The sequence below is a fragment of the Poecile atricapillus genome, chromosome 4 (assembly GCF_030490865.1).
Source record: "Poecile atricapillus isolate bPoeAtr1 chromosome 4, bPoeAtr1.hap1, whole genome shotgun sequence".
NCBI classification, from domain to species: domain Eukaryota; kingdom Metazoa; phylum Chordata; class Aves; order Passeriformes; family Paridae; genus Poecile; species Poecile atricapillus.
The window spans coordinates 56,469,448-56,490,282 of record NC_081252.1 but is presented as its reverse complement, the minus strand read 5'-3'; the positions used below and the strand labels follow the sequence as shown (position 1 = coordinate 56,490,282).

Sequence of the window (20,835 nt, the reverse complement as noted above, 5' to 3'; positions counted from 1 at the left end):
AGGGAGGTGAAGTGGAAGCTCATTAACACAATGTCAGGAACGCAGAACTTAGATCTGAAAGGAAATTGAAAAATCTTGTATTATTCTGCAGAAAAAAACTCCAACCCTAAGATGAGAGAAATTTGCTCTGTAAATAACTGAATGGGTAAAAAGACCCTGCAGATGTTTATAGTGTATTGAACTTTGCAATTAGTATTAACATAAGAATTTTGCATACATATACACAAACATATTTTAAAGATATATTTTTCATGCAACATGAGTTCTTGTACTAATGGAGGATAGGACTCAGTACCCAAGAATGCCAGTTTATTCTGAGTCATAAAGATCACCTCTGGGGTCAGCAAAATAACATTTACACCAAGTGTTTTAATGGCATTTATTTTTATTCAAATGCACATAATTTTCTTCATCACACATCTGTTTAAGATCTACATGAATGCTTTAAACATCATTCACTCACTAGGTGCCTAATGCAAAGCTTGTTTAGTCAAAGTGCTTCCATTGACTTCTGTGTGCTTTGGATTAGGTTCTATATCCTTACCCATAGCCAGCTGCTGCAGGCTGCAGTTTTATCACAATATTAGACTGCTTTTCTCTTTTCCCCATGATCTTAAGAGGGAAAGAAAGAGGTATACTTTGGCTTGCCCTGTCTGTTCTTTAATGTGCTTAGATTGCAGTTATTTCCTGCTGAGCCCTGGATGAGGTTTAGTTTGTTGAAGAGCAACTTTTTAATCATCTCACAGAATGAATGAACTAGAAGATATGTCAGGTTTCTATCAGAAGATGAAAAATGTAGAAACTTATCAGTACCTCTCTTCCTCTAGATATATTGTAGGTCATAAAAACCCACTCTGTACAGTACTTATTACTCTTATAAAGGACACTAAAAATGTAATTATGCAAAGGATGATCACCAAGAAACTTTGCAAAACAGCTAAAGCAGACATAAAAGTATGGCTGTCTCTGCATGGCAAAAAGTGCAAGTGAGACAGCAGGAGGTTAGATGATTTCAATGTCAGGCTATATCATCTTCCTCACAGGAAGGGTGCCTACAACCCCTTCATTCTTATTTTGGAAAGTTCAGATAGCAGTGCAAAACATTTTAGAAGCAAAGCTGATCAGGTATGTACCAGCGCTTAACAGCCTAAAATATATTTGGCTATTCCTATTGATTCTAAAAGGATCCTGTTTTAGAGTGATAGAACCAGGGCCCTCTTCAGCTTCTAATTGCCATTTTGGCTAAATACCAAAGCTGTTCACTAGACCTGTACAGTATAGGCATGGATATATAAGTTTATGTTTTAATGTAAGACACAAGGGACTCCAGTTCTTCATACTTTCTCACCATTAATAGTTGATTGCAGCAGGTGAATAGCCCTTACTGTTTTTCAGTGAATAGTCATGTTAAGTCAAACAATGAATTGAGGGAAAACTTTGTCTTCTTCTCCACTGTACAGTTGAATAAGGTTTATAGCAACATGACCTCTAAGGATTCTAATGCACTTTTCATATGAAAAGAAAGGACAAGACTAACATTATAAAATACCTAGTAAAGAAGTTTTAAACATTGCAGAACAAAGCCAAATAACCTGTCCAATAAGCAATCAACAGCTTGATCCCATTCTAAATTACTTTCCATATTTATTTCCATAATATAGAACAACTGTGTTCTATACCCTAGTTGTTCTGTACAACTATTACTCTTTTTATTCCTGCCAGAGCAGTAATTTTGACAAAGCAGACAGAAACATTAAAGATACTGGCTGAGTATATGTGTAGATTTATAAATTTCATCTCAGATGCAGCCAATAACATATATTGGCATTAACTTACAGAAAGGAATAGAGCTGCACAGCATTCAATTATCTGAATTATAATATCAAAGGTTCTTCTTCAGAACTTCTCAGAGCTGCCATCTTGCTAGAGTATTTTATCTTCTGCTCAACAGGCAGCTGACACAGTACAATCATGAAGACATGCCAGATCTTTTATGCTCTCCTGAATTATATTAAAAATAAATTAAAGCTGTACAGGATGCACTTAGAATACTAGACAAAAGATTTTACGCTCTCATGATTTTCATTTAAAAATGAAAGAAAACTTTAATTCAGAGGAAAATTATTTGTAGCATCCTTAAAACCAGCAAAAAATGTAGAGCATAGAACTGAAAAATCACATTAGGTCAAGAGGTCTTCAAGACTACATTGAAGCAAAATTATTTTACAAAGTCTGTGTACTCAGTTTGGTATATAAAGGATATCTGACAGAAGAAAGTGAGAGCACAAGCTAAAAAGCATCTGTATTTTAATATATCTCTAACAGTTTAGTAACATGCTACTGGTATCCATCAAATTTCATGACACAAGATTTTCTTTGTATGTGTAGTTCTCTGGAATAAAAACCTGTTTTACAGGCTTCAGAAAGAGTTCTTTGACTTTCCAGCAACACACCAAATAAAGCAGAAAGGATTGCCACATATTTAAAAACAAACCTTGATGCGAATCCAGAACATATTAAAATAACATGAAAAATCTGGAAAGAGTAATTTTTTTCAGTGGTTTGCCTGGGTTACTCAACAGGTCATAGCACTTCTTTTTATCTCATGGGGCAATTTACAAAGCACTTTGAGACCTTCAGTGTGTTCACTACTGATATCCACCTTGGAAACATTTTGTTTTAAAAAAATCCCAAAATTATTTCCCAACGTAACTGTCCTGTTCTCCACTAGTGAATCTATATACGTATCAACTGTACACATTTAATATTTTCAGTGACAATTAACATATTTTTTCTTTCTTTGGCAGTGCTACCTGGCTCTCATGCATTTCATTAAAATAAAGTCCAGCTTTAATTATCTCTCCTGAATGTTTCATTGTAACTCTTTATGTAGAATATGTATTAATGACTCATAATTTCCTTCTATTTTTACAGGAACTCATGAAAGCTCACCCTATTTTTTTCTATAGTTTACTTTGCCTTTAGAGAACTTGAACAATAGCTTAATTTAAAAATAAATCTACAAAATAGTGGGACTGGGTGCAGCACTCATTTACATCCCTGCAAATCCAGGAAAGTTAGCAGCTGCATATGAAACAAATTTAACAAAAATGTACTTCCCCTCATAAAAAATCATATGAGTTTTTAAAGACCTTTCAGTATTTTTTCCTCCTAATTTTAAGCATATTCCATCTGTCATTTCTGCATGATTATGAGTGGTTAGACTTCTTGAGGAAAGAAAAGAAAGAAAGAAAGAAAAGAAAGAAAGAAAAGAAAGAAAGAAAGAAAGAAAGAAAGAAAGAAAGAAAGAAAGAAAGAAAGAAAGAAAGAAAGAAAGAAAGAAAGAAAGAAAGAAAGAAAGAAAGAAAGAAAGAAAGAAAGAAAGAAAGAAAGAAAGAAAGAAAGAAAGAAAGAAAGAAAGAAAGAAAGAAAGAAAGAAAGAAAGAAAGAAAGAAAGAAAGAAAGAAAGAAAGAAAGAAAGAAAGAAAGAAAGAAAGAAAGAAAGAAAAGAAAGAAAGAAAGAAAGAAAGAAAGAAAGAAAGAAAGAAAGAAAATCTCAATAATTGTGATTTGTAAGGAATATATACACACTGGAAAAATCACTATCTCTTTGGCTAAATATTATTTTTCATCACTCTTTATAAATGTGAGAACTCAGAAATGCTGATGGAATCATGCCTACGCAAGAACCTTTGAACAGACTTCAGATATGAGAATAAGAATGAACGATTATAATCATAAGAGATTTAACCACTGTTATCCAACACAGATTAATTCTGCTCTGTCAGTAACTTTTATGGTGCATAATCTAGCTCAAAATTCTCAGAGAGTAAAAGAGAGAGGATTTAAACAAAGTAACTGGTTTCATGCTTAGCTAGCATTCAGCTAAATAAGCACAGATGTGGGTTTTATCTGCTTAAAAGTGAATCTGTGGTTTTCTTATTTAAACTCTTACGTTTTAACGTCCATCAGAAAGGCTGTTGCTGCAATGAATTATTTAATCACTGCTGCCTATTACATGCTACTACACAGCAGGCACATTTGCAAAGCTGTGAAAGACACTGGCCAAGTGTCAGCACTCCCTGTAACTCAGCCGGCCTCCCAGTATATTCACTGCGAGGAATTCAGGGAGCTCCGAGGCGGCCAGAGGGCACTTGTGGTAGGGAAGGGAGTGAAGAGGTCACAACAGAATTGCACCAGATCAGCAAGACACTTTGGAGAGATGAAAGGTCACCGCGGGCTCCGTGCTGCTGTGGTGTCATTTCAGCTGCTTGTCCCTTGGTGGAGTTCTTGAGTTAGTTTCGCCTTTCCGTCAAATGGCTTTAAATGCTTCATGTGGGGGTTCTGTCCTTGTTTTTACCCTGCTTTCGAATTTTCTGTCCTGTTTACTGCACTTAATCTTTTCCACGTATTATGATGAATACGTTACTTTCAAGGCAATATGATTTTTTTTTCCTTCTGAAGCTTCTTTTTCCTTTGTGAGTGCAAATAGTAACATGCAGTATGTATTTGTTAATGGATAGAGTGGTATGGATAGGTAAATAATCTGTCTTTCTTTAACCAGAGACTGACTCCCACTGCAGATCCCAGAAGTAATTTTCCAGTGAGAGCCACTGACATTCCTAAACTGTGAAAACCAAATTGTCGTGGGCAGAAAGCGCCAACTGCGGACGCGAGTTCGGCTGCCGGCGCCAGAAGCTGGGCTCAGCCAACACATGAAGATAAACCAGCCATTAATTATATCTGCATATTTTAACGATGACCCCTGTCTTTCCAATCAACAACTACAACGACAACAAAGCCCCAGTGCAGAGCACAGGGAGCCTGGGGGATACAGAGAGCCGGGGAAGCTCCCAGGCTGCTTTAGGCTTTCCCCACGTACAGCAGGCTGCGATTGTCAGCAAGACGGATTCCTTCCCACACGCAAGATGCCACTTCGGTGGCCTTATCAGATGTTCCCTTTAAGGACACAAGCTCCTATTTCCCCTCTATATATCACCAGCATCTCGGGCTATTTTATTTATTACAGACGATTACATTTGTGATCCCTCTTCCCACTTGATCTCCCCAGATCAGGAGGACAAATGCCGTGTCGTGTCTGAGCGCGTGTGGGCGTCTGTGTGCATCGGAGAGGGGGGGCAGCCGGCAGCGGGGGGAGCTACACTGCGCAACAGATTTGCCCGGGAGGGACAAACCTCCCCCGCCTGAAACAGCTGGGCTTGCTCCTACCCACACCCGGGAAGCTGGGGGTGCACGGCCGCGGGACCGGGACTCTGCGGTGCCGGGGAGGCGGAGAGAGGGTGCGCGGGTAATTCTACTCTCTCCCCGCTCGAAGGAATGGGATGCGAGGGGGGGAGCGGGGTACGCAGGGCCAGCACAGCCCCGTCCTCCCCCCGGCAGCCGGGGCACGTGGATCGGGAACAGCGCGGCCATCCACCATGCAGCGCACGTCGGGCCCATTTCCCACGCCGGCCGCCTGCCCTGGGGGAGGAGGGGAGGAGGGGAGGAGGCGAGGGAGGAAGGGAGAATGATAGAAAAGGGGGGGCCGTTACCTCTGCTCCGAAAGAGGAACCAATCCACTGTGAAGGACGCAGCACTCCCGAGCAGGAAAGACATTGCACATTCAGAGAGAGATTGCATGTGAAGACACTGCAAAAAAGAAAGAAAGGAGGGGGGGACTGGGGGCCGCAGACCGCGTGTGAAAGGCATAGTGTGTGTAAGAGAGGCCAGCGAGGGTAGGAAGGGAAGGGGGAGCAATTGCACATGGCAAGAGAAAGAAATCACTCATTCGCTTGAAAGAGGCACTCGCAAGCAGACCGTAGTAGGAACAACGGGAAGGAGACGCAGGCAAGAAGCGAGCGTCCATGCCGTGCAACAGCCCGGAATCCGATTAAAGTTTATGGCGGGGAGGTTAAAAAAGCTCTCATCCCGCCCCTTCCCTGGCGAATACATTAAGTTTCCTGGCTGCGTTTAAAAACACAAAGGACGGGAACGGCAGGAGCTGCCGTTCGCAGTTGCATTTCCAGCGCAGGGAGCCAGTGAAATGCAGTATGCTGGTATTCCTACGAACTGGCATGTGTGGATCTTACACTGTGAGCAAAACTTCCTCCTCACGGAGCTCCCGAACAGCGAGGGGGAATTTTGATAAATTCAAGTTGCTTGGCAAATATAATAGGGATTTGGTACTAATCCTACTTAACCCGCTGCGAAGATGCTGCGCTCCCGAACCCCCCTCCTCCGTCCGGGACTGCGGCGGTGAGCACTGAGCCTGCGCCGAGCTGGGCTTTCTCGCTGATGCTGCAGATAGAAAGACGAGTGTCTCCAGCATCGGCGGGGGAGGGTTTTCGTGTTCTGGCGAGGCAGAGAGAGCGGCCGGGGCCGGTGCCAGGGCCGGAGGAGGCGCCGGAGGAGCAGCCCTGCAGCCCTCCGGAGAAGGGAGCAGTCCCTCCCTCCCTAGCGCCGACTCCATGCGGCGCGGCTCTGCCCCTCTCTGTCTCTGGACTCCTCAAGGAAAGAGGTGGCAACCTTCCCTCCCTCCTACAATCACTCACCGCCCCAAATGACAAAGACACGCTGTGACCGTTGCTTTGAACCACCTCAACATATCCGGCTGCTTTCCGCTCAAATACATCATCTCGATGAGAGAGACATTTCATTACATTCGACTGCATGCTTTTTTTATTCAAAAGAGCCACATATAAGGAGGAATGCACACACAAACACATACTGAACGCGCAACAACTTGTTTTCCCGCATGTGCTCACAGAGGGAGAAGGAGCAGCTGGATTCCTGCCCTCCCCTGGCTGCGCGCACGCACACACACATGTACCCGCACACACACGTGCACACACCGCACACACACACCCCCCAACACGCTCCTGCCCTCCCCGCTGCCTGCCTCACGCTCGCCTGCCCCCTGAGTCTCCTTCTTTTCCCTCTGGCTTCCAAGCAGAGAGGACAGGTAAGGAGCCAGGCAGCACCGAGGGTAGGGCGGGAGCACACAAAAGCCGTAGGTGATTAAATGGCTCAAAGTCAAAAGGAGACACGAACTAGGGACGTCAGAATAAGCAAAGTTGAGCCGGAGAGCTTTACCATTAAAGTTTATTTCCCACTTACCCAGGTAGGTGACGCTACATTTTAGCAATCATTGAAGCAGCAAGTCTCTGTTCGGAAATAAATCTGTTACTTCTTACATGTGTTTATTCTACTAACCCTCTCGCTCCCATCCTGAACATCTTCTCCGAGGATTTCTTTTTTTTTTTTTTTTTTTTTCTCCTAGGATACCCACAAACATGCTGAAAAGACACATTCAAAACATGGTAATAGGAAGAGCACAATCACAAAGACCGAGAGCAGCACTGGGAAACAGGACGAAAGTCTGAGATCTCAGGCAGTCCCCCTTCCTCCCTGGAGTTTTATGCAGTTACAGTGACTGCAGCTATTTCACAAAAGCACCGACACAACAGGGGAAGGTGGGAATCTGGGAAACGAGTTTCCTTACCAGCTTGGTTCCGCAAAAGGCAGAATAGAAGAAAAGAAAGGCGAAAAAACATTTGCTCTAAAAATCGTTGCTCGATTCACGGTCTATAGCGGACGTGGGGAGGGAAAGGGTAAGAGAAAATCACTACAGATCACGCGTTTGAGAAAGCAACAGAAGCAACACTCGGGTGTGAAATGAGGATCGGTTTTGAGGACTGAACTGGTGCTTTGTGATGAGCAGCTATCCCACTTGCAGCACTAGCAGCAGAGACAGAGGGTAAGACTGAGCTTTCTGGAGTGCAGCGCTTGACTCGTCCTCCCTCCTCCTCCTCCTCCCTCCCTCCCCCCCGCCCTCCCTCTCTCGCTCGCTCTCTCTCTCTCTCTCTCTCTCTCTCTGCTCTCCCTCTTTCTCTCTCTCCCTCTCTCTTTCTGTGTGTATGTAGCGCAGGCGGCTCTGCTGCTGCAGCGTCAGGGAAGAGCTACCGAGAGAGGCTTCAGCAGCTCCCTCCACTTTGGGCAAACTTGTCGGTTTACCGCTTCTTCTTTTTTTTCTTTTTTTTTTTTCCTTTTTTTAAATTTTTTTTTCTTACGAGTGGGAAGCTTCTCAATTGCCATTCAACATTTTAAAGCACAAGCCGCTCTGCTGTGAAAGCGCCTGATCCACACTTCTCTGAAAGACACAGGAGGGAATACACAATTGCAGATTTCACCCACTGTGGCGGTGCAGATCACAGGAAACAACTGACCGATACAATTTTATTTGCAAATAGAACTCTGTATTATTATTTTTTTTTTTAATCGCGGCGCGGCTCTTTTCCCCTCCCCTTTGCCATTCCGCTTTATATGGATGTAATTCAGAATCTGTGTTAATTCACATGGGGGATCCAGTTACATCTTGTTCCGCTCCGGGTGTAATTACGAGAGACCAATAACCGCCTTTGGACACATAGTTTTGTTGCTAACCTTTGAACTGAAAGGATCAAGTTCAGATCTGGTTACCTGCATTGGGACGGGAAGGAAGAGGAGAGAGAGAGAGACTGCAATCTCATTTGTGAATCGCTTTCAGTGCTGCAGATCCAGATTGCTATAACACATGCAGTGCAAATGCAGGTAAGGCACACACACAAACTGCGGATGCAAAAACAAACTTGGGACTGTTGTGTGTCTATGTTCTTATCTCCAGCCTTGCAAATTCTGGGCAAACGGCTTATGCAGTTTCTGTATCGTTGCTTTGTGACTAATGACCTTGCGCAGAGTTGTTAAAAAAAAAATCCGCTCCGGAGAAAGAGCTGAACATTTTAGGCGATCTCTGAAGATGGATTTGGGTGCTTTTCTGCCAGCCAAAGGGGATATTCTGTGGACTGCACTGTAATACTCGGGGTTCTTCTATCAGCTGTGCAGCTACCGACATTATTGGGATTTTTTTTTTACTTTTTTTTTTTTTTTTTTTTTTTTAAGAACTGCCCATTGCTAAGAGGATTTGGTATTTTCCCGGACCCAAGCCCTTTGAATAAAGCGAATCACAATTTTTTTTTTTTCCCTGTGTGTGCAGAGAGGGGGAAGAATAAAGCTAATGCCTTGGTCGTAAACGGCTGAGCGAGAGGGAGAGAGAGAGAGCGAGAGAGAGAGAGAAAAGAGAGAGTGTGTGAATTGTAGTTAACTCTAGTGTTGAAGACGACGACCTGGGGGGCTTCGAAACGTACAGTACAGCTCCTGCTTTTATTGCAAACCTTGCAAAGTGATTACAGTAAAATCAGAGAGGAGGAGGAGGAGGAGGGGGAGGAGGAGGAAAATCCCATGCTATCTACAGAGATGAATCTTGAAAAAGCAAAATACACTGTCCCGTGAACTGTAAGTATATCGCAACTGGAAGGCAGGGAGAGCAGCAGAGGAGCCAGCAGCAGGGTTTTGACCACCAACTGCACCAGTCATGAGACAATAAGTTTCCAGAAATAGAAGGATTTTATAATCGATCACCTGGACTCTCAGCCGCTCTGTTAGCTTATCGGGGGAGTTTACTGGGGGGCAGGTGGGAGTGAGAGGAGGGCGGGGGGTTTCGGTACGAGGAAGATGAGGAAGATGAGGACCCTCCTTCGCTTTGTGCATTGCTGCTGCTGCTTCTTGCTCCTCCTGCCTCCGCCGCTCTGGGTCAGCCTGGCAGCGGCTAAGCAGCTCCTGAAGTACCGGTTGGCAGAGGAGGGACCCGCCGACATCCGCATCGGCAACGTGGCTTCCGACCTGGGTATCGTGACGGGCTCCGGAGAGGTGACATTCAGCCTGGAGTCGGGCTCCGACTATCTCAAGATCGATAACATGACCGGGGAGCTGAGCACCACAGAGCGGCGCATCGACCGCGAAAAGCTGCCGCAGTGCCAGATGATCTTCGACGAGAACGAGTGCTTCTTGGACTTCGAGGTGTCGGTCATCGGCCCCTCGCAGAGCTGGGTAGACCTCTTCGAGGGCCGGGTCATCATCCTGGACATCAACGACAACACCCCCACCTTCCCTTCCCCCGTCCTCACGCTCACCGTGGAGGAGAACCGGCCCGTGGGGACCCTCTACCTGCTGCCCACCGCCACCGACAGGGACTTCGGCCGCAACGGCATCGAGCGCTACGAGCTGCTGCAGGAGCCCGGCGGGGACGGCGGCCGGCGAGGCGGCGGGGGCGGCTCGGCCGCGGCGGCCCCCGAGAGCGCCCCCTACCCCGGCGGCAGCAAGCGGCGGCAGGAGGCGGAGGCGGCGGCCCGCAGCAGCGTCTTCGAGCTGCAGGTGGCCGACACCCTGGACGGGGAGAAGCAGCCGCAGCTGATCGTCAAGGGGGCGCTGGACCGAGAGCAGCGGGACTCCTACGAGCTCAGCCTCCGAGTGCGGGACGGCGGCGACCCGGCACGGTCCTCGCAGGCCATCCTGAGGGTGCTGATCACCGACGTGAACGACAACAGCCCCCGCTTCGAGAAGAGCGTCTATGAGGCTGACCTGGCAGAGAACAGCAGCCCCGGGACCCCGATCCTGCAGCTGCGAGCCACCGACCTGGACGTGGGAGTGAATGGGCAGATCGAGTACGTCTTCGGGGCGGCCACTGAGTCCGTCAGGCGCCTACTGCGGCTGGACGAGACCTCGGGCTGGCTCAGCGTCTTGCACCGCATCGACCGGGAGGAGGTGAACCAGCTTCGCTTCACTGTCATGGCCCGAGACCGGGGCCAGCCCCCCAAGACAGACAAGGCCACTGTAGTGCTGAACATCCGGGATGAAAATGACAACGTGCCCACCATCGACATCCGGAAAATCGGGCGCATCCCGCTCCGGGACGGGGTGGCAAGTGTGGCCGAGGATGTGCTGGTGGACACCCCCATTGCCTTGGTGCAGGTGTCAGACCGGGACCAAGGAGAAAATGGTGTGGTGACCTGCACCGTGGTGGGCGATGTGCCCTTCCAGCTCAAACCAGCCAGTGAGGGTGAAGGGGAGCCACAGAATAAGCGCAAGTATTTCCTCCACACTTCGGCCCCTCTGGATTATGAAGCTGTCCGTGACTACAATGTAGTGATTGTGGCTGTGGACTCAGGCAGCCCCAGCTTGTCCAGCAACAACTCCCTGCTGGTGCGGGTCGGGGACACTAATGATAACCCTCCCATGTTCAGCCAGGCTGTGCTGGAGGTCTCCTTTCCAGAGAACAACTTGCCTGGTGAGAGGGTGGCCACAGTGGTTGCCACAGATGCGGACAGTGGCAAGAATGCTGAGATCACCTATTCCTTGGAGGCCTCGCCTCTCTCCTCAGAGGCACCGGGCAGCATCTTCAGTATTGACCCTGACTCTGGGGATGTGTCGGTGCAGGCAGTGCTGGACCGCGAGCAACGTGACACCTACGAATTTCAGGTGACAGCCCGGGACAAGGGGGTGCCATCACTTCAGGGCTCCACCACAGTGGTGGTGCGAGTGTCGGACCGCAATGACAATGAGCCGCGCTTCATGCAGGATGTGTTCACCTTCTATGTGAAAGAAAACCTGCAGCCCAACAGCCCCGTGGGCATGGTGACTGTGATGGACTTTGACAAGGGCCGCAATGCTGAGCTCAGCCTCTCCATCCAGCCCGGAGACCACGACCAGACAGCTGGCATCTTTTCCATCGAGAATGACACTGGAACCATTTTCTCCACTGTCTCTTTTGACCGTGAGCAACAGACCAGCTACACCTTTAAGGTGAAGGCAGTGGATGGGGGTGAGCCACCACGCTCTGCCACAGCCACCGTGTCTCTCTTTGTGATGGATGAGAATGACAATGCACCCACTGTCACCTTCCCCAGCAACAGCTCCTACACCGTGCTGCCACCCTCCAGCAACATGCGCACCGTGGTGGCCACAGTAGTCGCCACTGATGCTGACACCGGTCTCAACGCTGACCTCAACTACAGCATTGTTGGGGGTAACCCCTTCAAACTCTTTGAAATAGACCCGGCCAGTGGTGTGGTGTCACTGGTGGGCAAGTTGGCCCCAAAGCACTATGGCCTGCACCGGCTGGTTGTGCAAGTGAATGACAGTGGGCAGCCACCCCAGTCCACCACTGCCCTGCTCCACGTCTTTGTCAATGAGAGCCTGTCCAATGCTACTGTGGTGGAGAGCCAGGTGGCCCGTAGCCTTCACACCCCACTGGCCCAGGACATTGCTGGTGATCCCAGCTATGAGCTGAGCAAGCAGAGGCTTAGCATAGTCATTGGTGTGGTGGCTGGCATCATGACCGTCATCCTTCTTATCCTGGTGGTGGTCATGGCCCGCTACTGCCGATCCAAGGGCAAGCATGGCTATGAGGCTGGCAAGAAGGACCACGAGGATTTCTTCACACCTCAGCAGCACGACAAGGCCAAGAAGCCCAAGAAGGATAAGAAAGGCAAGAAGGGCAAGCAGCCCCTCTATAGCAGCATTGTCACGGTAGAGGCTTCCAAGCCCAACGGGCAGCGCTACGACAGCGTCAACGAGAAGCTCTCGGACAGCCCCGGCATGGGCCGATATCGTTCGGTCAATGGTGGCCCGGGCAGCCCCGACCTGGCCAGGCATTACAAGTCGAGCTCACCGCTGCCCACCGTCCAGCTGCACCCACAGTCCCCCACCGCTGGCAAAAAGCACCAGGCTGTGCAGGACCTGCCCCCAGCCAACACCTTCGTGGGCGCTGGCGACAACATCTCCATCGGCTCGGACCATTGCTCCGAGTACAGCTGCCAGGCCAGCAGCAAGTACAGCAAGCAGGTAAGAGCGCTGCACCCCTCGGGCCCAACACGCACACACAAGCACACAGAGCGGGTGAGGGAGCCGGGATGCCCGTCCCCCCGCCTCCCACACTGGCACAGGCACACACCCTGTCAGCTTCAGTGACCCGTTCAGTCTGGTGCCCCCGCCCCCTCCCTCCAGGCAGTCAGGTGCACAGACCAACACGCAGCACGAAGAAAGGACAGTCAGACATCTTTATTGCTATAATTTTTTATCATTCCCTCCTCTCATCAGATCCGGCAGCCAAGCAGCCGGACGGCGCTGCTTCGCCTCAGGAGCAGCGGCAGGTGGCCGCGGGGGCCGGGGGTTCTGTCGCCAGTCCCGACAGCGAACTGCAAGGCAGCCTGAGATGCCTTTATCAGCCGCGCTCCCGGAGGCCAAACCCGGCGGTTTTGGAGGGGTCTAGGTCTCAGAACACCCCACCAGGCGGAGCCGCCATCCCCCTCCCGCCCCCCGGCCCCGCCTCCGTCGGCCCGGCCCGGCGCTTCCCCCACCGCGATGCTTCCCCAGCCTTAGGGACGTGTCAGCTCCGGCTGAGCAGGAAAGTTTCTCCCCGGTAGCCAGTCGTTCCGGGAAAAGGGGGGTTGCTGCCTGCCTGGCGCTTCCTAAAGCTGCGGGTGAGAGTGGATTTGCAGCCGCCGAGGCGAAGCGTTAATGGCTGTAATTACCGTGTCTTTCATTAGGACCAAAATGCTTAAATAATCTACACAGCCTATCCGCGCTTAATTTACACCACAGAGATTTGCACTCATTGCAGCAGTTGCTCTGAATACACATAAGAGTTAGTGAGTTTTGAATCACATCTTAGTATGTTATGATTTCATTGTTTTTGGGTTTTATTTGGCTTTGTGGTGGGGTTTGCTTTTGTTGGGTTGGTTTGTTTTTGGGTTTTTTTGGGTTTTTTTTTGTTGTTTTTTTTTTTTTATGCCCCTCTTGCCTATCTCATGAAATTTCATTCACACTGAGAGGCCCTAATTTCCTCCCCCAGCTGCCGCACGGTTGTGTTTGTAGTGTGGCTGCCGTGAGTTCTCTCGGAGCGAAATGTGCCTTCAGGGGTGCCACGAGTGACTGGCTCTGGTCTCGACTGTGTTGGTGGAGCTTTGGTTCAGTGACGCTCCGATAGCCTAAAACTGGTGATGGTAGGGACAGTCTTTACAGTCCTTGAAATAAGATAGGGATAGCACAGAGGGGAATCCAGCTTCTAAGTGAAGGCTTCCGTTTATTTTATAAGACACATATATACCCTGAACAGAGGTCCCTCTTTTTTTGCTGGAATACTTTTTGGGTGATAGTACGTGTAAGTTAATATCCTGAAAGTTTTCTCAACTACAATTCATGTTGCACAAGAAGCTAGAGGCAAATGAATGCTGATTCATGCAACTACACATCCAAGTCTGGAACAGAAAAATTCTGACTAGTTTGACAAAAATATTTTCCACTAATTAACATGAAAATATGCTACATGATGACATTTTTTTATACTTTGAAGTGTTTTCTAGTTTACTAAAATTGAAGTTCTACAAGTATTGCCTGCTCAGAAATACTTAAAATATAGGAGCATAAAGGGAATTGTATGAGCCAGCCCTTCCGTTCTTTCAGGTCACCAAAATAGTGTGATTGTACTATCCACCAGTGCTTTTGTGTATGTGGTTTTGCAAGTGATACAGACTCATAGAACATTTGACACAGTAGTTTCTGTGTGATACATTTCATTAATGCTCTCCTAGAGGTCACATCACAATTTTAGTTTGAGAATAGTCTGTATAAAGTACAAATTACTAAATTCTTTATCTTTCATCTCCTAAGGCTTGTTAAGCACAGAGTAGATTATGCCATTTTAGCAAGCACTGGAATAAAAGTAGCAGTGGAATACATGCTAATGAGATACCACTTCTTTCTTAATGCTGCAATTCATCTAAACATATGGATTATAATCTGTTAAAGTGTAATTTAATTTCAGTGTAAAAGAATGATTTGCATTCTAAGTGTAGGAATGGTAAAAGAATACACATTACAAATTACTGTTTTGCTTGACAAAAACCCCCAAACTTATCTAAGGTTATAATGCAGAATTAACTAATATTATCTAAGGATTTTTTTAATATATAAAATATATGAGAAAATATAGGAGAAAATTGTTTTATTGCACTTTTACAATGAAGTGCACCTTGAATTGCTCTATTGTTTGCTGTAAACCAGTTTTTCAGTGTTGATAGTTCTCTTGTTAAATATTTAGCCTGTTATGAATGTTCACTTATTCAAGTAGTTTATAGCCAGTATTCTGATGTCTTATCTACTTGTTTTTAAATATGTAGACAGTATTTTCACACTTGTAAAGCAGACATATAAATTGGAAATTGTCCAAGAAAACAGTAAAGGTAATGTTAAATAACAGACTTTATGGGAGAGTCTATCAGTCACAAAACCCCTCTGTTATCACTTTCCTATGTGCTCTTGCCAGCTTGTTGCTGAGTGACATTTGTATACTTTTGTTCATTTCATACAGTAGTGAGTATATTAAGACTTGCATAAACAATATGTACACTTTTCACATCTCAAACATTGACAGTGCAGTATTTATCAGTTTAACAGGAAAAACACCTGTAGGTTTTTAATACCCAAACCATGTGGAGCTCTTGTTCAGCACGATTGTTTAGAGAGAAATGTGGAGCAGATGCAGATAAAGGGTTCTGATGGTGTGTTTATCAGATTGTTTCATAGCTCTGCTGCTCATATGGAACAGAACCAGTAGCATTATGGTGGGGCTGTGGTGGGCAGACCTGCTTGAAATATCTAAGACTTTATTTATTCATTGTCACTTCCTTTTGTTCTAAGGAGACATTAGACACTGTATAAAATTTTAGAGCGAATAAGTGGATGCAGCAGAACATACCTGCTCTAGTTACTGGAGATGAGAGTGATGCTAATTTCCCATTAGTGAAATTAGAATTGGTAACTGATACTTTCCTATATCCACAATACAGCAGTAAGGAAATAAAGTCTCTGCTTACATGACCGATTGGTGTACCCCAGGGAACACAAGTTGTTTTCATTCCAATGTTTTGATACTTCATTTTAAAGGTGATGAATTGAATTATGTGAGTTTCAAAATATGTCATACAGGACTGTATAAGAAAACTTAATAGGAGAAAACTGCAAACAATTTGTAACTCTCCTCCTTCTGACATAATGTCTTTCATATAAAGTTTAAAACAAAATTCTGTATTCGGTAGATTTCTGGCATTTCACAGTCACTATTTTTTTAGGAGAACTTTATCATGTTTAACCCTTATCCTTGTCTTTCTTAGCATGGTATCACTCTGAAATATTCTTCTAGCCTCTCACACATTGTCTCCTTTTCAGTAAAGCACTACAAATGTTTAAATCACTTAGTATTCCACAGGTCTTAATCACTTGCCAAAAGTTAAAGCTGTACAGAAGTGTTTAACTGAATGGGGATGAGTTTAAGTAAGTGTTTTTCTGGATCACGGATTTAAAATTTGAAACCTTCAAGTGCTGAACATTGCCTGTGAAGAGCCTGGATATTGGGATTTCCAGCAAAGACAGCCAAAGATAATGAAAGCTCAGTGCCTAAGGGGAATCACTTAACAGCTTGAAGAGCTACATGCTTAATCACAGATCTCATAATGAATTTTAATTGTAAATAATAGTTTATTTTATCATTTAGTTACAGATATATATTTATAATATCTGCTTCTCCACCTCTTTGTCTCACAGTGTAAAATAGTGGCACATAAGCAGTTTTATTTCAGTGAAACTGTTAATCACAAATCCACCTGTTACCAACCACTCTTTGAAGAACAGGACTTTTAAACACTCTTCATATGCTTATATTTCTTGGCCGTCATCTTATCTTGGTTTCTTTTTTACTTGCTCTACTAAGCAATGATTATTGACTCTTTAAAACACTTCAGTTATGATGCTGAGGGCTTTTTTGCTTGATATATTTTTAGGAGATATTGGTCACTATCAGTAGAACTAGTAGAAGCAGTAAACAAATTTCTGAGCAGAATTGTTTCTGTACTTCAGATAATGGCTTCTTAGCCAACTCTGTAATTCTTTATGAAAAATCTCAGTGCCTTTTCTCATTGAAAATATAGTGTTTCATGAAGAAAAATGTTTATCAAACCAGTGTGCTGACACCAATCAAAATTATATGCCTTTCCTGTAAAGTCTTACTTCCCTGAAAATGAAATACATAGAAACTAATTTCTGGAAAAAAAAAAAAAAAAAAAAAATCCTTTTTCAGTAGACAGTTAATTTGTTTCATAAAATTTCAAACATTAATCAGTCTGCTGAAATATCGCAGAAGCATTTTGACTAGTTGGTTATCATGTATGCCAATTGTATCTATAAACTAAATGGATCAATCTCCTCATAAACATACATATATACCCAGCAGCCTTTACAGGACCCCAAATTGATCCATGAAGGAGGCAATCAGTTTAACCATACAGGAAGGCATCATGTTTCCTCTTGTTTATATACAGACACACACAGAGGCAGAGAGGCTTATCTCAAAGACTATTTTGTATATTCCCAAGCATAAAAATAACAATGTCATGGTGGCACTAACTGCCATATCAAAAAAAAGAAAATATTGTTATTGAGTATAAACATTTACATTGGTGATTTCTTTCATACATTTGACTTTCCTACTGTTCAGTGAAAAGTGTACAGAAGTATTTTTGATTTTCTGTTCTCATTTTGCATGATGTTAAATATTTTACAATTAGTTTTTAAAAATGACCCACATTTGACCTTTAGTACCAAATTATGATGAGAGAGGGGCTAATTAAACATGAAATGGATGTATCATTGATGCTTTAATTAACTTTATTTAACAGAAACTGTTCCACTGATAAGTGCAGCTTTTATTTCTTTCCTCTCCAGTAAAATCATCTTGTACAGTGCACAAATGACAAAGTTACCACTGAATCATTCTGCACTCCCAGGAGATGTGCAGAGCCAAAAGGGACAGGATCTGAGTAAAGGAGGATACATGCTCTGAATAAGTAAAGAACAGTACTATTATAGGAAAGGGGTAGCAAGAAACATCTTTAAAAGGATAGAATCTGATTTATCAACTCAGACAGCTCTCTGGCGTTGTACATAGCAAGCTTGGGTTATAACCATGGTTAGCAGCTTTACTGTTGCTGTCAGTCTTCTTTTTTTTTTTTTTTTTTTTTTTTTTCTTCTTGTTTGTTTGTGATTAGCTGTCTGGTTTTCTGGTATATCTGATAGTTGCTAGTTTAACCATCAGTACAGCTTTGTTTCATATCTGTAGCTTCAAGCTCTTTTTCCTTTAAATATTTTTTTTCAAAAGTTTTCGAAGGTTTATGTACTTAGTAATATCTTGGGCTACTCTGAGAGATAAAACTAATCAGTTTGGTTTTGCATTAAAATATGAAAGAAAATCAACAGACTTCAGAAGTAGTTAGCATTATAAGTCAACTAAATCTTTGACAAGCACTGTGAACTCTTCACAAGTCAAAATCTCAAAATGTGATTATGCTGAAGTACCAGTTAGTCAAGTTCCTGAATTATGCCAGTGATACACACTGAAGTTGTCCAACTGTGTGGACATGTGCTTAGCATGAATCATTTGCTCAATCTTATGTGGCCATTTTCCCTGACAAGAGATTTAAAATTAAAATTAAGAACAACTTTTGAAGGTACTAAAACCCCAAGGAATTAGCTATATATATATCACATACAAGCAGTGTGGAGGAACCACTTATTATTATTTTCTTGAAAGGAGAATATGGAAAAGCTTGAGAGTAAATCTTGGAGTTTAGAAGTTCAAACTTCCCCATTTAAAACTGTAAGGTAGCTAAAAGTGATGTGATTTCTGTTTCCATTGTTTATGCCAGTAAAAAAATAATCCTCTCATCTAGGCAAAAGCTTGATTTGAAATCATTCGTTTGTAAAATGATGCAGCATAGCCCCAAAACTTCAATTTTACTCAGAGTGGATCACAAACAGGACAATTATAGGAAGCTGAAGAAAAGCATTATCTTTGTATTCCAAAACCTAATTTATCTTATGAACTATTGACAAGAGTGAGTATATTTTTTAAAGGCAAACATATTTCTGTCAGATGAGATTTTGCTACAGATTTAATGTTCTAATATCTGAGTTTGTAACTGAATGAAAGGAATGTGTGCTTACAAATATCATTCTTGCAGTATTAGGAAGCAATAAAATTGGTATTTATCAATCTGTTCAATAAGAGGTCTTTTATTATCAACAGATAATTATGGATAATGTAAAATTAGTTTTTAAGGCTAGGTACAGAAGGTAGGTACTAGCTGAGGCTAAAAATTGCTCATAGATAGAACCAGAATGAAGAAATACTGCTTCCACCTGCCAAAAATTCAGAGAAAATATTATCTTCCAGTCACATCTGAACAAATTCCTTTATGGTACCACCTTGCCAGTTAAAAAAAAAATTGCCACTGGACAGGATAAAAATTCCTGAATTACATGGTCATGTGATGATTATGAAGAATCTACCATAAACTCCATGAAAATTATATTCTTGACTGGTGTCGGGGCCAGGAAATTTATTGTGTGTTATATGTCAAATGTTTTATCTTCTGTAGCACTTCTGAAAGAGAAAAGGAGTGGCTACTGTAATTTATTCTGTTTATCCATGTATAAATGTCAAGGTCTCTTCAGCCCTGGATCAGTGTAAAACATGAGAAGTAGCCCCTACTTCGTTTGGATACCAAATCTTTAGAGGCAGAATTAGTTTAACACAGAGATTTCTCCTTGGATAAAAAAAAACCAAAAACCTTCATCAGGACAATGCTTTTAAAAGGCATACAAGTTAGGGTAGAATTATGTTTCTGACTTCAGTGTTGTGCTGGAAAATGAGCTAAAGAAAGTTATGGAGACTGTCATGACATTCTGGTTATGATTCAGCTATCTAAGGGTGCGCATCCCAAAGTCAGTTTAGGTACCTGAAAGTTCCTGTGCCATCTGCACAGAGCTGCACGCACAGGGTGTGTGGCACAAGAACTGGGTGTCTTCTGCGACACTCTTCTGTAGCTGCAGCTCAAGGCCAAACAGAAAAAGCAATCACTGAATCCTTTGCTTTACTTAAAGGAACAATACTTAAAATAAAATTAAGCACTCTGTGCACGTAGTGCACTTTGGCAGGGCTGAAAATTATTTTTCCTGTGAGAATTTCAGCACAATCTTCAAATGTGTGTGCCATACACATGCCAATTAATAGAACAGAATCTGCATGTGCAGAGATCTGATCAGATATAAGCAATTAACTGAATTTCCATTCATTGTCAGACCTCTCAGGTTGATGTTTATCTCAGGTGAAACTACAGGTAATTCCAGTATAGTCAATAGAATTTAACTAGTATTAACTGCAGTAAATAGTATCAGGTGTTGTAATATTCAGAAAATGCTTCATTTTAAAATAAAATATAGATAAAGAACCCAAATTTATCAGTTTGGATATTAATCCCCTGCATTTAAGTTATCAGCATATAATAATATATCAGTATATTTATCAGTATATAATTTGTAAAATAACAGAGTAGGTTTTCATCATGTTTTACATCCAAATGTAAAGTTATTTTTCTAAAAGGGTCTGGAAATGATATGGCTTTAATGACACTTCAAAAAAGTAAGATTTTAGTATCGAACACATTCTTGCTCAAACTAATTGTACAGCAGTACTACATATGTCAAGCTACTTTTTTTGGTCCCCAGCAGGTCATGGTGTTTGTTCATGGAGCTATGTGTTACCCCTCATAGGTATATTTACAAGTAAGGCTTGGCCTAAAAGTTCCTATCAATTTCATAATGCAAAACTTTGCTTCAGATGAAATCTGGCCATTTGCTTAGGAAAATCTGCTTAGTTTATTGTAACTTAAAACACTAGATTTCACAAAACAAAATACTTCTGTAATTTGCAGTCTTTCCAAAGGTGAAAGACAAAAGCGGAAATACAGATAATAAAACCAACAGAAAACTAAAGCATTAGCTCATCTGCTCCTAATATTTTCACAGTGATATTTTAAGCCTCTATTTTACACCTTTGCTATTCATAAG

The 20,835-nt window shown here is 43.6% G+C and overlaps 1 protein-coding gene and 1 long non-coding RNA gene across 8 annotated transcripts in view; one reads left to right on the top strand and one right to left on the bottom strand.

Annotated features, from left to right (window-relative positions):
* Positions 1-7,087: 7,087 nt before the first annotated feature.
* LOC131579031 (uncharacterized) lies at positions 7,088-7,567 on the bottom strand. The gene is made up of 2 exons (XR_009277622.1): positions 7,502-7,567; positions 7,088-7,163 (listed from the first exon to the last, which is right to left on the bottom strand). It is a non-coding gene; the product is annotated as an uncharacterized LOC131579031 (long non-coding RNA).
* A 1,872-nt stretch (positions 7,568-9,439) lies between these two features.
* The window catches only part of PCDH7 (protocadherin 7), a 265,534-nt gene continuing 254,138 nt past the window's right edge, over positions 9,440-20,835 (top strand). For 6 of the 7 annotated variants that reach the window (XM_058838422.1, XM_058838421.1, XM_058838420.1 and 3 more), the window contains exon 1: positions 9,440-12,717. In XM_058838422.1, the coding sequence (XP_058694405.1) occupies positions 9,550-12,717 (3,168 nt within the window). In that variant the 5' untranslated portion in view covers positions 9,440-9,549. The remainder of the gene's footprint in view (positions 12,718-20,835) is intronic. The other variant, XM_058838426.1, reaches the window with a different exon arrangement.